This window comes from Myodes glareolus, chromosome 27 (genome assembly GCF_982192425.1).
Source record: "Myodes glareolus chromosome 27, mMyoGla1.1, whole genome shotgun sequence".
NCBI classification, from domain to species: Eukaryota; Metazoa; Chordata; class Mammalia; order Rodentia; family Cricetidae; genus Myodes; species Myodes glareolus.
In genome coordinates, this window is record NC_142052.1 from 3,108,533 (window position 1) to 3,126,291 (window position 17,759).

Below are 17,759 nucleotides of genomic sequence, written 5' to 3' on the forward strand. Positions count from 1 at the left end.
CCTAACTGTTTTATCCACTGAAATTACTTCTACAAAATGTCACAGAGGATGGGGAGAGGTATTATGCTTGCTTCTCCCTTTGGCAGCTGGGTGTGAAGTTCTCGGGCCCTGAGCTCATCAAAGGACGGAGCGGGTTCAAGATCCTCCGAGGCTACACACAATTTAAAACTCCTATTCATGTTTCAGATGATAAAGTTGGAAATGATGTATTAGGAGGAAGGTTGGGGCAAGGGAAACCAGCGGACTGTGAAGGGAAGTGCCAGGGACCAAAATCTTCTAAACTAGACTTGATTTCTCTATCATTGCTCAGACTCTTAGTATTTAGTGTCATGTTTTATACATCGCTGTGATTTAGTTTCCATGGAAGTGGTGACAGCGTCAGAAAGGGACACAACAGATGTACACTTAATATTAACAGTTCAAGTAATTCTGAAAATCTTCCAATAGGAAGGCAGACGCATGTGCAGACTTTAAGGCAAGGCAGCTGGGTGCGTTAAATGGTAGCAGGAGATTCGGGCCGGAATGACTGGCACCTGCTTCTCCCTTCTTTGAGGACGAATTGATTCATGACTCTGAATTGCAAAAACTTGCCTAAAATCGCATTCTACCCAAGGCTTGGACCTCTCCAGTGACTGCCTTCAAGACTCTAAGACCACAAAATGTAAGCTTTAGATTCTAGGTCAGTTTGAATGGGTTATGCGTTCCAATGTTGCCTTATAGGTCAGGGTGATGGATTACACGTTCCAAAACTTACTCTATTTTATTTTGTGACGTGAACCAAGTCAGCAACCCCACTTCATCCTCATTCTAAGGAGCTTAGGGACCAAAGTAGGAAATACAATTTAAATCCCAAAGATACCGTTAGAAGCAACAGGCTCTTTAAGTTAGCGAGTATAAAGATTGGTTAGATAGGAGGGTGCTAAATTCTGTCATGCGTCAATGTGACTATAGCTGATCATAATATATATTTCAAATTAGGTGGAAGACAGGATTTTAAGTGGTCTTATTGTAGTTATCTTTTGTTTGATAGGCTAATGATCCTGATTTGATCATCCTACAATGTATATGTGTATGGAAGCATCACACTGTACCCCATAAAAATAGAAGCATTGTCAATTAAAATGCAATTATCAAAAAGAAAAGGCAGATTTTAAGGACCCTTGTAGACCCGCTGTCTTACTTTGGAGACACCTTTGCACCTCGGAAGGTAAAACCATACCAGATTATTCAGCCCCCGTGTGCCCCCTAGGCTGGTGTCGGCCACTGTCAGCGTCCCCTGGCTTTACATGGCTGTCACTTACGCCTGCTTTCATAAATGGCCCTCGATTTCTCGTAGAGCTCATATGGGTCAGGCTTCCGTGGGTCAAAGGCCTCTGTTGAGTCAGGAAAGGAGCTCCTGTGTAGGGCAGGCGGGAAGGGCAGGTTCTGCGGTACGGCCGGAGCAGACAAACTTGTCTGAGGGCTGCCTTGAGTCTCCCACCGGTCCATCGTCTGAAAGGAAAGAAGAGAGAACAGGACTGAGGAGGGATTCTGCCCGGCTGCTTCCCTTGCTACTTTCACAAAAGACTTTCTTGCCGTGTGACCTTCTGCCCCCAAGAAGAGTTTGATACATAAGACTTAAAGGAAGAGAATCTGTTTCTATGTAATCACGAAAGCGAAAGTGGTGCTTGGGTGTGAATGTATGCTCTTAACCTTGCCACATAGTAGCTAGGAATCTATGGCAAACTCCTCATTTCTTTGATGGTTTCCTTTATAAAATATAGCATGTATCCCCATATCATTTATGGACGTATATTCAGGAAAAGGTAACATTTGTTCTTTTCTGCAGGTGGTCCCAATTTATCATGCCATCTCCCTAAAACAGAAAATGAAGTAGACTGTACTTGTTTATCTCCTGTGCGCATCCTAAACCCCTCTCACAGCTGAATATTTTATCACTTCCTCTAGAGTTTGTACAGATAGCCCATCTGGGATCAACGGACTACATCCTTCTTAGAAATCCCATTCACTGTGGGCATTGGAATGTGTCCCCTGAAATGTATCTGCTGGCACTATAGTGAGGTGCTTCCTAATTGGCCATGCATGGGGACATACACGCAGCTGGAGCTAATACTGGCCGTTTCGCGAGAAGGCTGTCGTCATTGCTAATGTTACCTCTATTCAACTAGAAGCCCTTCCTTCAAACTCAGCTCCTGCCTCTCTCCTTTGAGTCAGCATGCAGTCCCTGTAAAGTGTGATGATGGTGTTCTCTTGCCTGCAGTTCTGGGCGGGGTCAGAGTACGACTCTCAGGATCCAGGTCACATTCCCAGCAGGCCGTGGGTTCTGCTTACTTTACTTGCTCCTTCTCCGACTCCCCACACTCTTTCTTGCCTCTGAAGCTTTCCAGATCCTCTCTATCTCTCCTTCTACAGCACCCCCCTCCCTCACTTTACCTGGACACCAGATCCACATAGGCATCTCCTCTCCCGGAAGAGCTGGCCCAGCCATTGGGGTGATCCTATTCCCCGTCACTCCCTGCTCCCAGGATCACTTACCGCTGTCAGCTCTAAATTACAGCGCCCGTATGTGGTGGGTATCCAGAAAGCATCCGTAGTGAATGGATGAACTCATAATTAAAATATGGACTCCTAAAAATCTGATGAACTGATAGGGATATAGAGCTTTCTATTTTTTGCTTCATTTTCTTCCTCTTGTTTTTACATTGGTTATATTTTGGTCAGGATTCCAACTTGTCTATCAGTCATCATCAATACTCTTAAGGTTGGAAGGGATGTGGGGGACCACATGCCCCTGTCCTTCCTAGACATGGCATGGGACACAGCAGTGGTCCCTCTGGCTCATCCCCCCCCCACACACACCAGAACTGTGTGGCAGGGGTTCATGTTGAAACTAAACATAGCAAACTTGGGAATAAGTAGGTTACTGACTTTAATTCAGTAAGACTGAATTTAAATTGTTTCTGCATGGGATCCAGCCCAAGATTTCATTTAGATGGTTTTTATAGCGAGCAAGGATGAGTTCAGCTGTTTCACATTAAATATAATCTCTAGACGCACAGAGAGGGTAATTGGCTTGCCTGAGGTCCGACAACAGATCTTGGTCAGAACTAACTTATAGTTCTAACAGGGCTATTTGTTTAGACCACGCGCTTTGGTGACAGATCTTGTAAGTATTATAAAAACCGGAGTTAATTTTTACCTCACTGGACCTTTAACATCTGCTTAGTAAAAGCCCTTAAATAGGCATTTCAAAACTCAATAGAGACGTTCATATAGGAAGCCCCACTGGGACTTTTCCTTTTCATACATACCGGTGACTTTGCTATGGCGCTCTAGGTCACAACTGTGTCTAAAGGCAGCTTTCTTAAATGACCTGTCTACCTGCTTTTAGGTGCCGCATGGACACATTCCAGCTATGACTTTCTTAGGTCTGATTCCATACTTAAGATGTGAAAAGCTAAAACATAAATATGGCAGAAGTATTATCTGAGAGGGTTAACATGCTGCATGCCACCACGGGGTGCGAGAAGTGCGTGTTTTTCGTCTTCCAGCCACATGCGATTCACTGGTGTGCGTATTACTCATGTCTAACCCCGGGAGGAACGATGCTTCGGGTGAAATATTGATATTTCCAAAACACAACCCTAATGCTACAGAACAAAGAATGCTTTGGGCATTCTAGGGGCCAGTTTCTGTGGAAGATTGGCGAATTCTACAATTTCTACAGCACAGAGGCTGGGAAATGGGTCAAGAACCCAGCTGATGCTGAGGAAAGCAGCCATAACGTCCTGCACTGACCCTCCTCACGCCGCGAGTCCGTCTGTCAGCGGTGCTCCAGAAAAGCCTGTCTTCTTCCCACGCTGCTTCTACCTTGCTCCCTCAAAACAGGCTCCCTGAGATCTCCACCCGAGATGCTACTGGGGAAAGGTTTACCGGCTTAGAGGCACGCTGTGCCGAAGCCGGAAGGTCAGTTCTGCTGGCTCCACCTTATGTTCTGAGAGACCTTGCTGCCCAGATCCCGTGATACCTTGGATCCAGATCCGGTTCCATTCCGGTTCTTACTTGGGCCGGCTGTCTTCTGCCCTTGGGTCTGAGTCCTTTGCAGCTTTTCCTCCTTGCCAGGCATTAACCCCTCAACTGGGCTTACTGGGACTCTCTGTTTTGTCTCAGCAGTGACCTAACTAAGGTTTGTAAGCATCTCGCTAGAGTGACGATGGAAATGAAGTTTTTATGTGTGGGAGAAGTTTTGCTGTCTTTGAACGGTTAATGACGAAGGGAATGGCTAGCCGACACTGCGGAGTCTCGGGCTCGGAGTCTCGGGCCCAGAGTCTGCAGAGTCTCGGGCCCAGACACTAAACAGTACAACAGCGGTGTTCATTTGCTTTACCCCAGTTTCTGATTCTTGGGTGTGCCCAGGGATGAGACAGGATTCCCCCCCAACAAAACACTATTTCTAGAATGTGTTTCCTTCCTTTTGAGAACATGATAAACACAACTCAGCAAGTTTAAATCTACTCCTCTCCTATGTTAGGTGGGGCTGGGCAATGCAGGCATTAGGTTGGATCCTATGCTTGAAACACACACTTAGATCCTGCCATGCAAAGACAATGAGAACTCCTTATTAGTAGCGTCTTACTTGTTAGGTAAAGCCTCCTGCTTGGTCTCAACCAAGCAGGAGGCTAGGTCTCAGTTAGCATGTTTCCTCTTGTTAAGTTTGTCATCAGTCTTACTTAGAAGAAGGTGTCTGAGCTCAGACGCTATGGATACACTGTATTTGTTCCATTGAACCGCTTAGCACATTGTCCATGAAGAGTTGGTGCACTGACTTAGATGTTTGTAATCTTTTTTTTTTTTATTGAGACAGGGTTTCTCTGAAGCTTTGGTGCCTGTCCTAGAACTAGCTCTTGTAGACCAGGATGGCCTCGAACTCACAGAGATCTGCCTGCCTCTGCCTCCTGAGTGCTGGGATTAAAGGCGTGGGCCACCACCTCCCGGCAATGTTTGGAATCTTTAGCCTCATGTGTTGAAGTGCTGTTGTAAGCACTTGGCATGGGTTCACTTGGAATCCCCACAGAGGCAGAGAAGAGGGCATTGTAGTTACTCCCATTTTACAAATATAGTCTTTGAGATGCAGAGGCCTTAAGCGGCTACTTTAAGATCATAAACCAATCAGGAAAAGCACAGCACCTGAGCCCAGGCGGTGTGCTTAAGAGTCTTATCCTAAACCGCTGGGCTTTATACAATGCTCTTAAGGCCCCTAGTCCAGGGGTCTTGAATAGATACATGGAGAGCATGAAATCAAAGATCTTTATATATTTACTCAGCCTGCAACCCAGAAGTCCAGGCCTTAGTTCTTGTAAAGATTCACAGGTTCAGGATTAATTGTGTGCTGAGTTCTATAAGCCTTTTTGGGAATTATTGACTATGGGTGTAATTACTATAATGACGGCAAATGCTGTAATTATGCCAAATGACATAATTTGCACAACCGTGGTACATGTAAGGAAATCACTAGATTGCATAATTGTCGCACCGTGATGCGGCGGCAAGGTTGCTGGTTAAATCAGATAAAGATGTGTCTCACCACAGGGCCCCGATCGGAGCTGGGGATGAAGGGATGAAACTATATGGAAGCTAGGCAAGGTGAGGCGTACTTCATTATACGCATTTAAAAATACTTCTTTCAAAATCGCATATATCACGACGTGGTTTACGAAGTTCAAAGCGCCCCGCTCTCCCTCTCTGATGTGTTCGGTAGAGTGGGTCAGCAGAGCCGTAAATGAGGGTCTACTTTGTGGGGGTCCTGCTTTGCCACTCTACCTGTCCAGCTGTAGGCTTTAGAGAGTCTATTAGGGGAGCAAACTCTGAGTCACGATAAAAGAAGATCCAGAAAAGTCAACCCAGCTAAGGGGACTTAGGCCATTAATAGTGGCATAGCTTGGCTGTTGAATGTCCATGTATTAAAGACTTGGCCAAGAACAGCATGGGAAGTAGTGGGGCTTTGGGAGATGGAGCGTGCCAGAGAGTGTTAAGAGGACTCTACGCCCCTAATTGTTTTCTCTTCTCTGTTGCTCCCTGACCTGGGATGAAAGGGGCTTTCTCACTATGAGGTGATGCTTACTGCGTGTTCTCCGAGCATCAGGGCCAGCACGTCATAGACATAGACCTTCCAAACAGAGCCCACATAAATAGCTCCTCTTCACGGGCAAGTTATTATCTCAGGCATTTTGTGACAGTCCTAGATGGTGGCTAACATGAGTCATAGTTTCAACCTTAGGACAAGCGAAGACTATCTGACTGCCAAGGCCACTAGCTAACCCAGCTTTGTAAAATCGCTAGTGAAAGTCTAACTAGTTTCTTATGTTGTCATAAGGTTTTAGCATCTTTGAAAGAGAAGCAAGACCAGAGATGTCAGGTGATAGTAGAGCTTGCTAGCAACTGAAGAATATTAGAAGCACTATTCTGAGTGATTGCCATGTTTACAATGTATATCACATAGGATGGCACATATACTCACAATATGAGGTCAGGTGATTGTAGAGCTTGCTAGCAACTGAAGAATATTAGAAGCGCTATTCTGAGTGATTGCCATCTTTACAATGTATATCACGTAGGATGGCACATATACTCACACTATTAATTATGTATAATTATCTATATAGAGCTAGGATATATGAATGCATGCACACATATGTTTACTTCTATAGTCATTAGAATGTAAATAGAAATGGAAATAAATTTCTTGCAGATCATATTTAATGTGCAGGATAGGCCCTTCAGCACCGTAGTATGAATTAGTTTTGAAAACTTAACGTCACTACATGACCAGATAGTGTTTGTGATAGGAAAAACAGCAGGTTTTAAAGAGTTTTGTCTCGTCATCCTGAACAGTGCTGGTGTCCATTTTGTAAGTATATTTTAAAAGTGGGGATAATCGTGGCGCTGTAAGAGGAGTCATTCTTGTATTGGGGGACAATAAAAGACAACAGTTTGGAGGAGGATGCAGCCGTGCGTCTTCCTTCGGGAAGGAGCGGTCCTCAGCACTAACTGGTAAAACCTATTACACAGGGCATTGCCAGCATTCTTCTGGTTCAGCACACCTCACAATTCATATGTAACCTGCGCTCATCATGTAGGGTGGGCATGAAAATCTGCTACCAAGTGGCCAGCACGTGAAAACAGGTCATATTTAATATTCTGTTTATTGGTATTATAATAAAGATAATGAAGGATTGCAAGACATCAACCCTAAGAAGTAATTTTAGTACACAAGACATTTAAAACCAGGCATGATTATAGGAAAGAAGTCAGCGTGTCCTTGTCTTTGAGGGCACAGAAAGGACCAGGAGAGCACAGAAGGCTTGCTCTTCTGCTATCCTGGAATCTCAGGGGCGGAAGGGCATTTGAGGCCACTCAATTCCCTCTTCATTTAAGGGGCTTACATAGTAAATGAAAATAAAGAATAAAAAGCATAGGAATTCCAACTTACAGGCTTTGGAGTTTTCCATGGAGAAAAGAAACCTGCAAAAAAGAAAACAACACTTGAACTTGGGGAAACACGGTCCTGCCACGCACAGACTGCACCATGTCAGTCTGATCGTAGTTCACCTCAGGCGAGATGAGAGCCCCGCACACAACCCCGAAGGACTTCGCAGCCCTTCTTTAAGGAGCCCAAGCCATCTCCTGGCGATTATATCAACGAGTCTAACAAAGTCTCTCTCCGTGTGGCAGCTGAGAATTCTGCGGTGCCCAAGAGGTGACGGACAATGGCGGAGACCCACTTTGAAAGGTCCAACCCTGAGCCCTTAGGGGTTCTTGTTGCCCAGCAGGAGCAGGAGAGATGGAGAGAGCAGGTCAAAAGTCAGGTTTTTTAGAGGCAAATACCCTGGCTTGGAGTAAGAAATAATCTGTGTTTATGGATCCATATTGTGTACTTTAGAAACAACAGATTTTTGTTATGCTTATCTTAAAAAAAAAAAAACGACTCCATCTCCACTAAGACTCAGATCTTATTAGATCTTGTGTGTTACTGTTCCCCCACTGATACAGGTTTCTATTACCCTCGTGCCCCAATGCAGCGCCTGCCACGTGAGAGCAGGGCAGTGTTTGCTTTGGAAACGAGAGTGGAAAGATGCTCCAACACATTGGTGCCGGAACTGACATATTCGGCCCTAATAATCTGGAACAGAATCTGCCATACAAAGGAAAATTACTTTCTCCTCATATCATATCTTTTCCCCTTTCAATAATTTTCTGCTCATGCTAATATTAGTTGATGTCTAATACAATGTCCGATAAAAATGAGACATCGAGACTATTCCTCACGCCATGTTTATCGTCTTGAAAGCCAAGACTTCAAAACGGGAAGAGAAGACAGCCATGACCCATTCAGAGAGAAAATCTGCAGACATTTGGACACAGAGTGGTCTAGATGTTCAAACAGTCTAACTCAGGCATGTCAAAATACTAATTATTCCCTAGGGCTCCATTGTGATGTACCGATGATCCCTCCCAAAAGGAGGAGGGGGTCTGTGTAGGTCAGCATGTTTTACGGCTTCCTGTGGGACAGTTGGCCCAGTGTTCTGATGTGACCATGATCTGGTTAGAGTCGACATTTGTCCCGTGTGCTCTGTGCCTTTTATGTCTCCTTTTATATCATAAAACAACTTCAGATAAATGTGTAGTTTGGTTATAAGGACTTAAATATTTTTTAAAAAATGAACTGAGGATAAAACTGAAAGACAGCATACATTTCTTTCCTTGATGACTCTATACGATGCTGAAGACAACCCTATAACCCTGAGTTTAAAACTGGGGAAAAAAAATCAACCCACTCACCATTTATTGTCTCTTTGGAGGAATTGCCAATCAGAGTTTTTCTTTTTTGAGAAATGATGTTTTTTACACATTTTTCCAAGGTCTGAAATTCAGATTTCCTCCGCTCCTCCTATGCTCTCTACCATCAGGATGCTGGGAGTTTTGCCAGCGACTGGATGTTCCTCTGACTTTGACACAAAAGCGCCAAGAAGCGTTCTCTACTGTAGAGCTACTGTCTCCACATGTCACATTACTTTTAAAAATTATTCATTTTCCTGCAGAAGCTGGATGATCCCCTTGGCCCTCAGCAGCAGTTATGACGGCAGAACTAGAATGGTCTAAGAGGGTCATGGACAAGGAGACTGATGATAAACCCGCCATGGCACCGCTGCTTCCCTTTCCTAGAACGCTTCCCTCTCGGGAGGACTTCTCGCCCGGGCAGGACCCATGACTTCTTCGCTGTTCTCATTATAGCAGCTTCTGGAGTGTGCCTACTGCCGAGAAAACCTGAATGGCCAAGGCTTCCCTCTCTGATTATTGCCAGTGAGGAATTTGGAGATAGGTAAGAGGAAGGTACCAGAATATGTTTCTTAGAAGCAAATCATGGACACTTTCTTATATCTCTTTGGCAAATTGTTAACCATGCTACGAACATTTAAATCAATCTGACTAAAAACATGTATCTCAGATACTCTGCATTTAGCCCTGATTAGGCCAGAGGGTCCATGCTTTTACATGATTAGCCTCCAATCTTCTTCTCAACTTCATTGATAGACACGGAAATACTGTAATGGAGTGGGTCAAAATATATATATTATAAATGTGGTGCAACTATAATTTCTTGAGGGAACGGCCTCCCTAGGAAACCTGCTGATTCCAGAGAACATTTAAAGAAAAGCATCCCAAAGATACAAATAAAACCCTTGAAGTCTTTTCAGAGACATTCGAGTTCTTATCCTGAGGTCTGTTTCTGATTTTGTTTTCTGGTAAGACACAACGGGAACCTTATATCTATATGGACACATGGACACACTTACGGAGGTGTGGATAGTGACTGTATGCAGCAGTATCTACCGGCACTTTTATTTACAAATTGCTTGTTGCATTTTGTTCTTGCACGTCACCTCTTCCCCTGGTCTCTTGACACACAGGCATTTCACCTGGGGCCCTGGCTTCCCCTGTCCTGTGTACTTCACTAGGTTGGATGCGACAGTTGCTTGTGGCCCTCCAACTGCTCAGGGAAACAAGGAGAGATACAAACTCCTTTTCCTCGGGCCTTTTGGAGCTAAGACCATTTCGTGATAAAACCAAGGCTATAGGAATCAGGCTCCTTTATGTTTTAGTTTCTGGCTTGTAGTTCCTCACTGCGATGGCACATACAGAATAGAATCGTCCCGAGAGACTAAAGTTTTGTTTGTATTGTAACATCCATGTGGGTCATGTACAGTCTTTCATGTTTAGCCGCATACAACTCTGTATACATACAAATTCAAACACATTTCTTGAGTTTTGAGACCACAAAAGCAGAGAGCTTCAAGGAAGCACTCTGAATAAATCATGAGTAGTTACAGATGAGAGACTTTAGATAAACAGAATAGGAAAATTTAGATGCATTCAAACATAAAGTGCACCAGACACACGCCATTTTAGAGACATAACAAACTCAAATATAATCTCTAACTCTGCCTAGAAGTGCGGTAAGATGGGCAGAGAAAAATAGAGCAAAAAAAAAAAAAACAGCTTAGGTAAGAAATTCTGTTCATTAAGAACAGCAAGTTGACTAAACAGGACAATGACATCATACTGAAATTTAAATTGAATTTATATATGTCAGTTAGCCACAGCTTAAAAAAAAAACAAAACTAAGGCACACGGCTGCTAGATAATATGTCTAGATAAATTTAAATTTCCAGTAAACAATTTTGCCTAAAAAAATTATCTAACCCAAGACTTGTATATGAAAACATTTTATGATGTTGAAGCAAGAAACTGAAGAAGATGCCAGAAGGCAGAAAGCTCTCGATGTCCATGGAAAGGCAGGATTGGTATCGTGGAAATGGCCCTCCTACCGAAAGCACGTACAAATTTGACACAATTGTCTACATACACCACTGCAATTTTTCTCACAAAATGAAAAAAAAACATTTTAAAAACACACTGGAAAAAAAAACCAGCACCTTCAGTAAATGGTGCTGGTCAAACTGGATAGATACATGAACAGAAGCTGATCCCGTCTTTTGTGCTGCACAAAACTCAACGCTAGATGGATCAAGGACCTCAACATGGGACCTGATACTCTAAATCTCATCAGTGAGAAAGCAGGGCCTGTCTTGAACCCACAGATGCAGGAAGGGACCTTCTGAGCAGATCCCAATAGCGCAGGCATTAAGGCCAACTATTGACAAATGAGACCTCGTAAAACTTAGAGGCTTCTGTAAGGAAGAACACAGTCGTTCAGTGAAGCAGTAGCCTGTACATCAGGCAGGGTTAGTGTCTGCACTATACAAACAACTGAGAAAGTAAACACCAAGAAAACAAACAACTCTGTTAAAAATTGGAGCATGCAACTAAACAGGGAATTTGCAAGAGGAGGAATACAAATGCCTGAAAGACACTCAAAGTCAACATCCTTAGCTATTAGGGAAATGCAAAGTTAAATTACTTTGAGATTTCAACTTACTCCAATCAGAATGGCCAAGATACAAAGTAAATAGCAAAGGCGAATGTCAGATGCTGCTGTGCTGGTGTGGTGTAGGGATGAGGGATACTTACTCAGTGCCGAGGGCAGGGCAATAGTACAACCAGTACGGAAGCAATGTCTCACAGACTAGAGACAGGTGCATTCAGCATCCAGTCGTATCATTCTTGGGCATATACCTGCCTATTCATGTCCACTGATACTCTTTCCACAATATCTAGGAAACAAATAGCCTGGATGTCTGTCAACTGACAAGCTGATAATGAAGAACTGTGGTACCTTTGTACCACGCAATGCCATCAAGTATCAAGAAAAAGAAAATCACAAAAATTCCAGGTGGACGGATGGAGATGAAACAGTCATTTCGAGTGCGGTACTCCAGACCCAGAAAAACAACTGTTTAATGTTTTCGGTTGCTTGTGGAGGCTATCTGAATCTTCAGATGTGTGTATTGCATTTGGAATATCCACAGAGACCCAGGAATTAGGAAGAGGCTATAAGAGGGTGGGTTTCGGAGGGGGGGAGATAGAATGAAGTGGTATCAAGTGTTAAAGGGGTTCAATAGAAAGGGAAATGGGAGGTGGGGTGCAGGAGGGAATAAGCTGGAGATAAGAACATACTGAAAATGTCATACAGAAACCTATAGCTGGGGAAGCTTCCTAACACACACACACACACACACACACACACACACACACGAGCTTAAGTGGAGTTACGCTGTAATGGGTCAACAGTGCCCCTACAGGGTAATGAATGACCAGTTCCTCTTTGGGAGTTGTTGGCAAGTGACCCATAGACCCTAACTATTATAGGCTGTGACTAATACTCTTGGTAAACTTGATGATAAAACCCTCTTTCTGAAGACACCATGTACTTGGGTCGTAAAACCTGGAGAAGTCAGACTGGTACTAACCTAGAGGCGAACCCTACTGGTACTTACCCTATTGGGTAGCTGTCATCGAGCTGGGAGGTGATCACCAGTCTTAGCCAGTTGTGAACTCTGTGGGCTACAACCGTGACGGCCTGTGTTTCTGTGCTAATTTACAGGTGCTAATTCACAGGAAGGTGAACGGTCTTCGAATCATTCCTCTGGCACTGGACTGAGCTCCCGAGGCCCAGAAGAAGAGCAGAAGGAGGGAGAACATGTGCACGGAAGTCAGGACTGCGAGGGGTGAGCCCACCCACTGAGACGGTGGGTCTGATCTAATGGGAGCTCACTAAGGCCAGCTGGACTGGGACTGAACGAGCATGTGATCAGACCAGACTCTCTGAATGTGGCTGACAATGAGGACTGACTGAGAAGCCAATGATAATGACACCGGATTTTGATTCTACTGTATGGACTGACTTTTTGGGAGCCTAGTCTGTTTGAATGCTCACCTTTCTAGACCCGGATGGAGGGGGGGCCTTAGACGTTCCACAGGGCAGGGCATCCTGACTTCTCTTACGACTGAAGAGCGAGGGAGTGGGGGGAGTAGGAGGGAAATGGAAGGATGGGAGAAGGTGGAAATTTTTAATAAATAAATAAATAAAAATTTAAAAAAAATCAAACAAAACAAAACAAAACAAAACAAAAAAACCCCCAAATCATCCCTTTAACTAATGGACCAGAACATGGTGAACATCCACGTTGGCTCACCACTGTATCACTACCATGGAACAATGCCGGAATAGCTTTCTAAGGTTTTTGGGAAGTTCTCCAAGCAGGACTAAACCTTGAGATGCACGTCTACGTTTCAGCTGAATGCCACTTGCACTGGAAGTGACGCACTTAGCAGGAAAACCTGGTAGACACACGATTCAAGTTTTTAAGATTTTTACTACCATCTCCTGTGTCTTAAAGAGGATTCTGCAGTTACCAAGCATGACGGAAATGCTGGGGAGACTCTCTGATGTCTACTTTAAGCAGAGGACAAGGGGCAGGAGCCGTTTTGAAGCAAAGGCCCAGTTCCTAGCAGATCCTCACACGTGGTGGCGCGGAGAGTGTGGGTCTGCTTGCTTTCAAATGAAGACACGGCAGTGTGAGCACTTCTAGTGCCTACTCCAGCGGACCCTTAGAAGCAGACTGTGACTGGCCAGAGCCTCAACTTCCATGCTTTCTAACTTCCTGAAGGTGCGAGAATAATATACATACGGTACAAAGTACACTTTGGATCTTGATCTTTTTCTAGGTGGCAGTCAGGTAAGACTCGTTCTTGTGAGGCTGCGTGGTGAGACCCAACAGCAGGTCCTGCCCAGCTGTATAAGGAGCGGAGGACACGCCCACAGACTACGGGGCTCTGCGTTGCTAAGATGTTATCTTTCTGCCGCTAGTTCTATCAGTTGTGGTTTTGCCAGGACAATGGCTTTCTCAGGACATGAGCCCGTTCTGAGTCAAGTGTCATCAATACGCTTCGATAAAACTGGCAAATCTTAGGGTAATTGTATTTATGTCACATTGAAAGATGTAATTCTTAAAAAGGTAGGACGGTGGAGAAGGAGACCGAAAGAATGCACACATCGTTTGTACAGGAGTGAGAAGAGAGCAAGAAATGAGAGTTTCCCCCAAAGTCCCTGTGACATTTTCCTGGAGCTGTACCCGAATCCCCCACAGAGACATTTTCACTACATATAATATACGTTTTATATATATATATATATATGTGTGTGTGTGTGTGTGTGTGTGTGTGTGTAATATAGTGAAATATATAAGGAAATAGATTGTATAAAGTAAATAGTGAGATATATCTAGATATACAAATGCATACATTTGTCTGTTTATTTATTGAGTGATTTACTGAGACAGGAGCTCATATATCCCAGGTTGGTCTGAAACTCGTTTTTCTTCCCACCTTCTCAGTGCTGGGATTCAGGCATGCAACATCACGCCTGGCTTATTTGGTGCTGGGGGTAAACCCAGGGCTTCCCGCCTGCCAGACAAGGACTTGACCAGAGGCCATCGCGCTTGTGCCATCATTATGAAGGCTTTAAAAAGACAGCCACTCTGAGCCCCGTTCCGAAAGCATCTCGGTAATTTTTCAACGCTTCTCTCACAGCTGAAACTGTTTTTACAAGGGTTCCCGAAGTGGTGGCAGTGGCACCGGAGGTTTTCAGAATTTCCAGTTAGGGAGAAAAAAAAATACTTCTAATAAAAATTAATTCTTACTTTTCATTTTCACTCAACCTGGCAGACAGACCTAAGCTTTCCATTAAACAACAAAACAAAACAGAACAAAACAGAACAAAACAAAACAAAAACGCCCTGCCTTTGGCAAATGTGAGCCAGCAGGTAATGAGCAAATCCCCACTAAGCCGGGCCAGTGCTACTTGCTTTCCTCGTGTTTGGATGGATTCACGTGTTTCTTATTAAAACTCATTAAATGACTTAGAGTCTGCATCTTCTTCAGATAATTTGCTTAAGCTATTTAAAGTAGGTAAAAGGACAGTTTTTCTTAGGGAAACTGACCTAGGCTAAGCAATGACCTTTCCCTTAAGCAGTCAGGGAGAAAACATGGCTGCCAATATTCAGTTTGGCCAAGTAATGCATTCAGTGTGCCGAAGGGGGGAAAAAAATCTCATTCCCTGCCATTTTAATCTTAATGGAGATATTTTCAAGTGTTTATATATAAAGTTTAAACACACACGTGTAATGTGGTGTGTGGTAAATTGAGGTTTTCTCTGCAACACTAAAATGTTTCTTCTGTATCTTACATACACAATTATTTTTTGAATCAACACCATGAAATAGTTTTAACATATTACTGCTCCTCTGCCTTTGATTACTATAAAGAGAACAACCGGTCTGACTGTTTTAAGAAACCTCAATGAGGATCAGAAAGGAAAAGTCTGAACAGGTCTTTTGATAAAATCGGGGGATTAAAAACAAAGCAGGGGATGAATAGTTTCAGGCAGGAAGGATGGGAAGGACGCTGAGAGTGAGGCTTAATCAGGGTCAGTGTGCCTGTGGAAAATATGGTTAACTACAGAAGCCATTCCTGAAAATTTTTTAAAAACTAGAAGTTTTGTGTGTGTAAGTATTATGCATGTATATGCAGATAGGCCAGAAGACGGTGTGGGAATCCCTCATCACCTTAAAGCTGGACGTCGCATGTACTTGTGAACCTGCTTGGAGCCAAACTCAGTCTTCTAGAAGAGCAGCAGGTGCTCTCAACTGCTGAGCTGTCTCTCCAGACCCAGCAGAGGGGTTCAATCTGTGCTATAAACAAGGCCAGGGGCAAAGAGAGAAAGCTGCGTGGGTTTGTGGCATTCCACAAACACTCACAAAGGAACGAAATATAGCAATACTTTGTAATAGAAAAAGGCCGATCCCTGAGAATTTTATGCACAGATGATGTAGGGTTAAATGGGAATTATGAAATAGGGAAGAAAAAAGTAGGGTAGAGAGGACAGAGTAGAAGAGGGAAGCGGTAGCTATCGATAACACTGAGGACTTAAAATAATGGAAATCTATCAGTTTTAGTGCAGAATTCTACCAGACTTTTAAAGAAGAGTCAATACTAATACTCTTCAAATTAGTCTACAAAATAGAAACAGAAGGAATATTGCCCAATTTATTTTATGAGTCTCAGGTTAACCTGATATATAAAACACATAAAGACCCAAGAAAGAAAGAAAATTACAGACCACTTTCTCTTATAAACATAGAGGCTAAAAGTCCTCAATAAAATACTAGCAAAATAAATCCCAAAACACATAAAAAAAAGGATCATCCACCATGATCAAGTAGACTTTATCCCAGAGATGCAGGGATGGCCCAACATATGAACATTGATAAATGTAATCCACCATATAAACCGACTTGAAAGACCAAAACCACATGATCATCTCATTAGATGCAGGAAAGGCCTTTGGCAAAATACAACTAAGACAACTAGAGGAAATGAAAGAGATACAATTTGGAAAGGAAGAAATCAAAATATCATTATTCGCAGACGATATGTTAGTATACATAAGTGACCTCAAAAACTCTATCAGGGAATTTGTACAGCTGAGGAACACCTTTAGTCAAGTGACTGGATACAAGATTACAAAAAAAATCAATAGTTCTCCTGTATACAAATGACAAACAGGCTCAGAAGGTATCAGAGAATCAGCACTCTTTACAATAGCCTCAAATAATATAAAATATCGTGTGTAACTCTAACCAAGAAGTGAAAGACTTGTATGACAAGAACTTCAAGTCTCTGAAGGAAGAAACAGAAGAAGAGATTAGAAGATGGTAAAGATATCCCATGCTCATGGATAGGTAGGATTAACATAATAAAAATGCCAATCTTACCAAAAGCAAACTACAGATTCAACGCCATCCCCATCAAAATTCCCACACAGTCCTTCATAGACCTTGAAAGGATGATGTCCTTCAACAGATGAATGGATAAAGAAAATGTGGTACATTTATACAATTATGGAATTTAAAAAGTGAAATCATGAAATGCACAAGTAAATGGATAGAACTAGAAAGCATCATCCCAAGTGAGGTATCCTAAATCTGGAAATACAATGTGGTGTGGATTTGCTTATGTGTGGATATTAGCTGTTCAGTCAATGGTAAACAACCTACAATCTGTGCAATCACAGAGGTTAGGTATAGAAGAAGGGATGAGGGGGACAGATGTATCTCCTCAGAAAATAGAAAGACAGGTAGGGGTGAATGAGGAATGGAAGGGATCAAATTTGCAGGGGGAGTGAGGAGAGACATGAGAAAGGGACTATGGGAGAGACAGTTGAAGGTAAGGGCCATTTGAGGGGTGGTCTGAAAACCGACTACAGTAGAAGTTTCCTAAAATATATACATATATAAAGGTGATCTAAACAAAATCACCAAATAGTGTGTGTGTGTGTGTGTGTGTGTGTGTGTGTGTGTGTGTGTGTGTGTATGAAGAACCCCAGCTGCCTTCTCTTGTCATCAAATGAACTTTACGGTACTGGGAATGGGTTTACATCTAATTGAATTGTTGGCCTCTGGGGGACTCTGGAGACCCCCAAACAACCCAGGGTTGTTTTCAAGACTGTGGGTTTCTCACTGCAAACTGACGGCTAGGCTCTCTTGTTGAAGACAACACCTCCACAACTCATTTAACACAATGAAGTCAAGCTGGTGTGTACCCAGAGCCTTTGCCTATACAGGCTAGTGTTCTTGGTGCTGGAAAGTACTTGGAATACTAGTAGAGAAGAAATGTAAACAGCAATCCAGCTACAAAACTTTCAATCTACAATGGTGTGCTATCTTCAAGACGTGTAGGTG

General features: G+C 43.2%; 1 protein-coding gene across 8 annotated transcripts in view; it reads right to left on the reverse strand.

Moving 5' to 3' along the window:
- Magi2 (membrane associated guanylate kinase, WW and PDZ domain containing 2) overlaps positions 1-17,759 on the reverse strand; it is a 1,336,576-nt gene that overhangs the window by 171,665 nt on the left and 1,147,152 nt on the right. For all 8 annotated transcript variants that reach the window (XM_085684178.2, XM_085684177.2, XM_085684176.2 and 5 more), the window contains 2 exons: positions 7,490-7,521; positions 1,302-1,491 (listed from right to left, as the gene is read on the reverse strand). In XM_085684178.2, the coding sequence (XP_085540304.2) occupies positions 1,302-1,491; positions 7,490-7,521 (222 nt within the window). The remainder of the gene's footprint in view (positions 1-1,301; positions 1,492-7,489; positions 7,522-17,759) is intronic.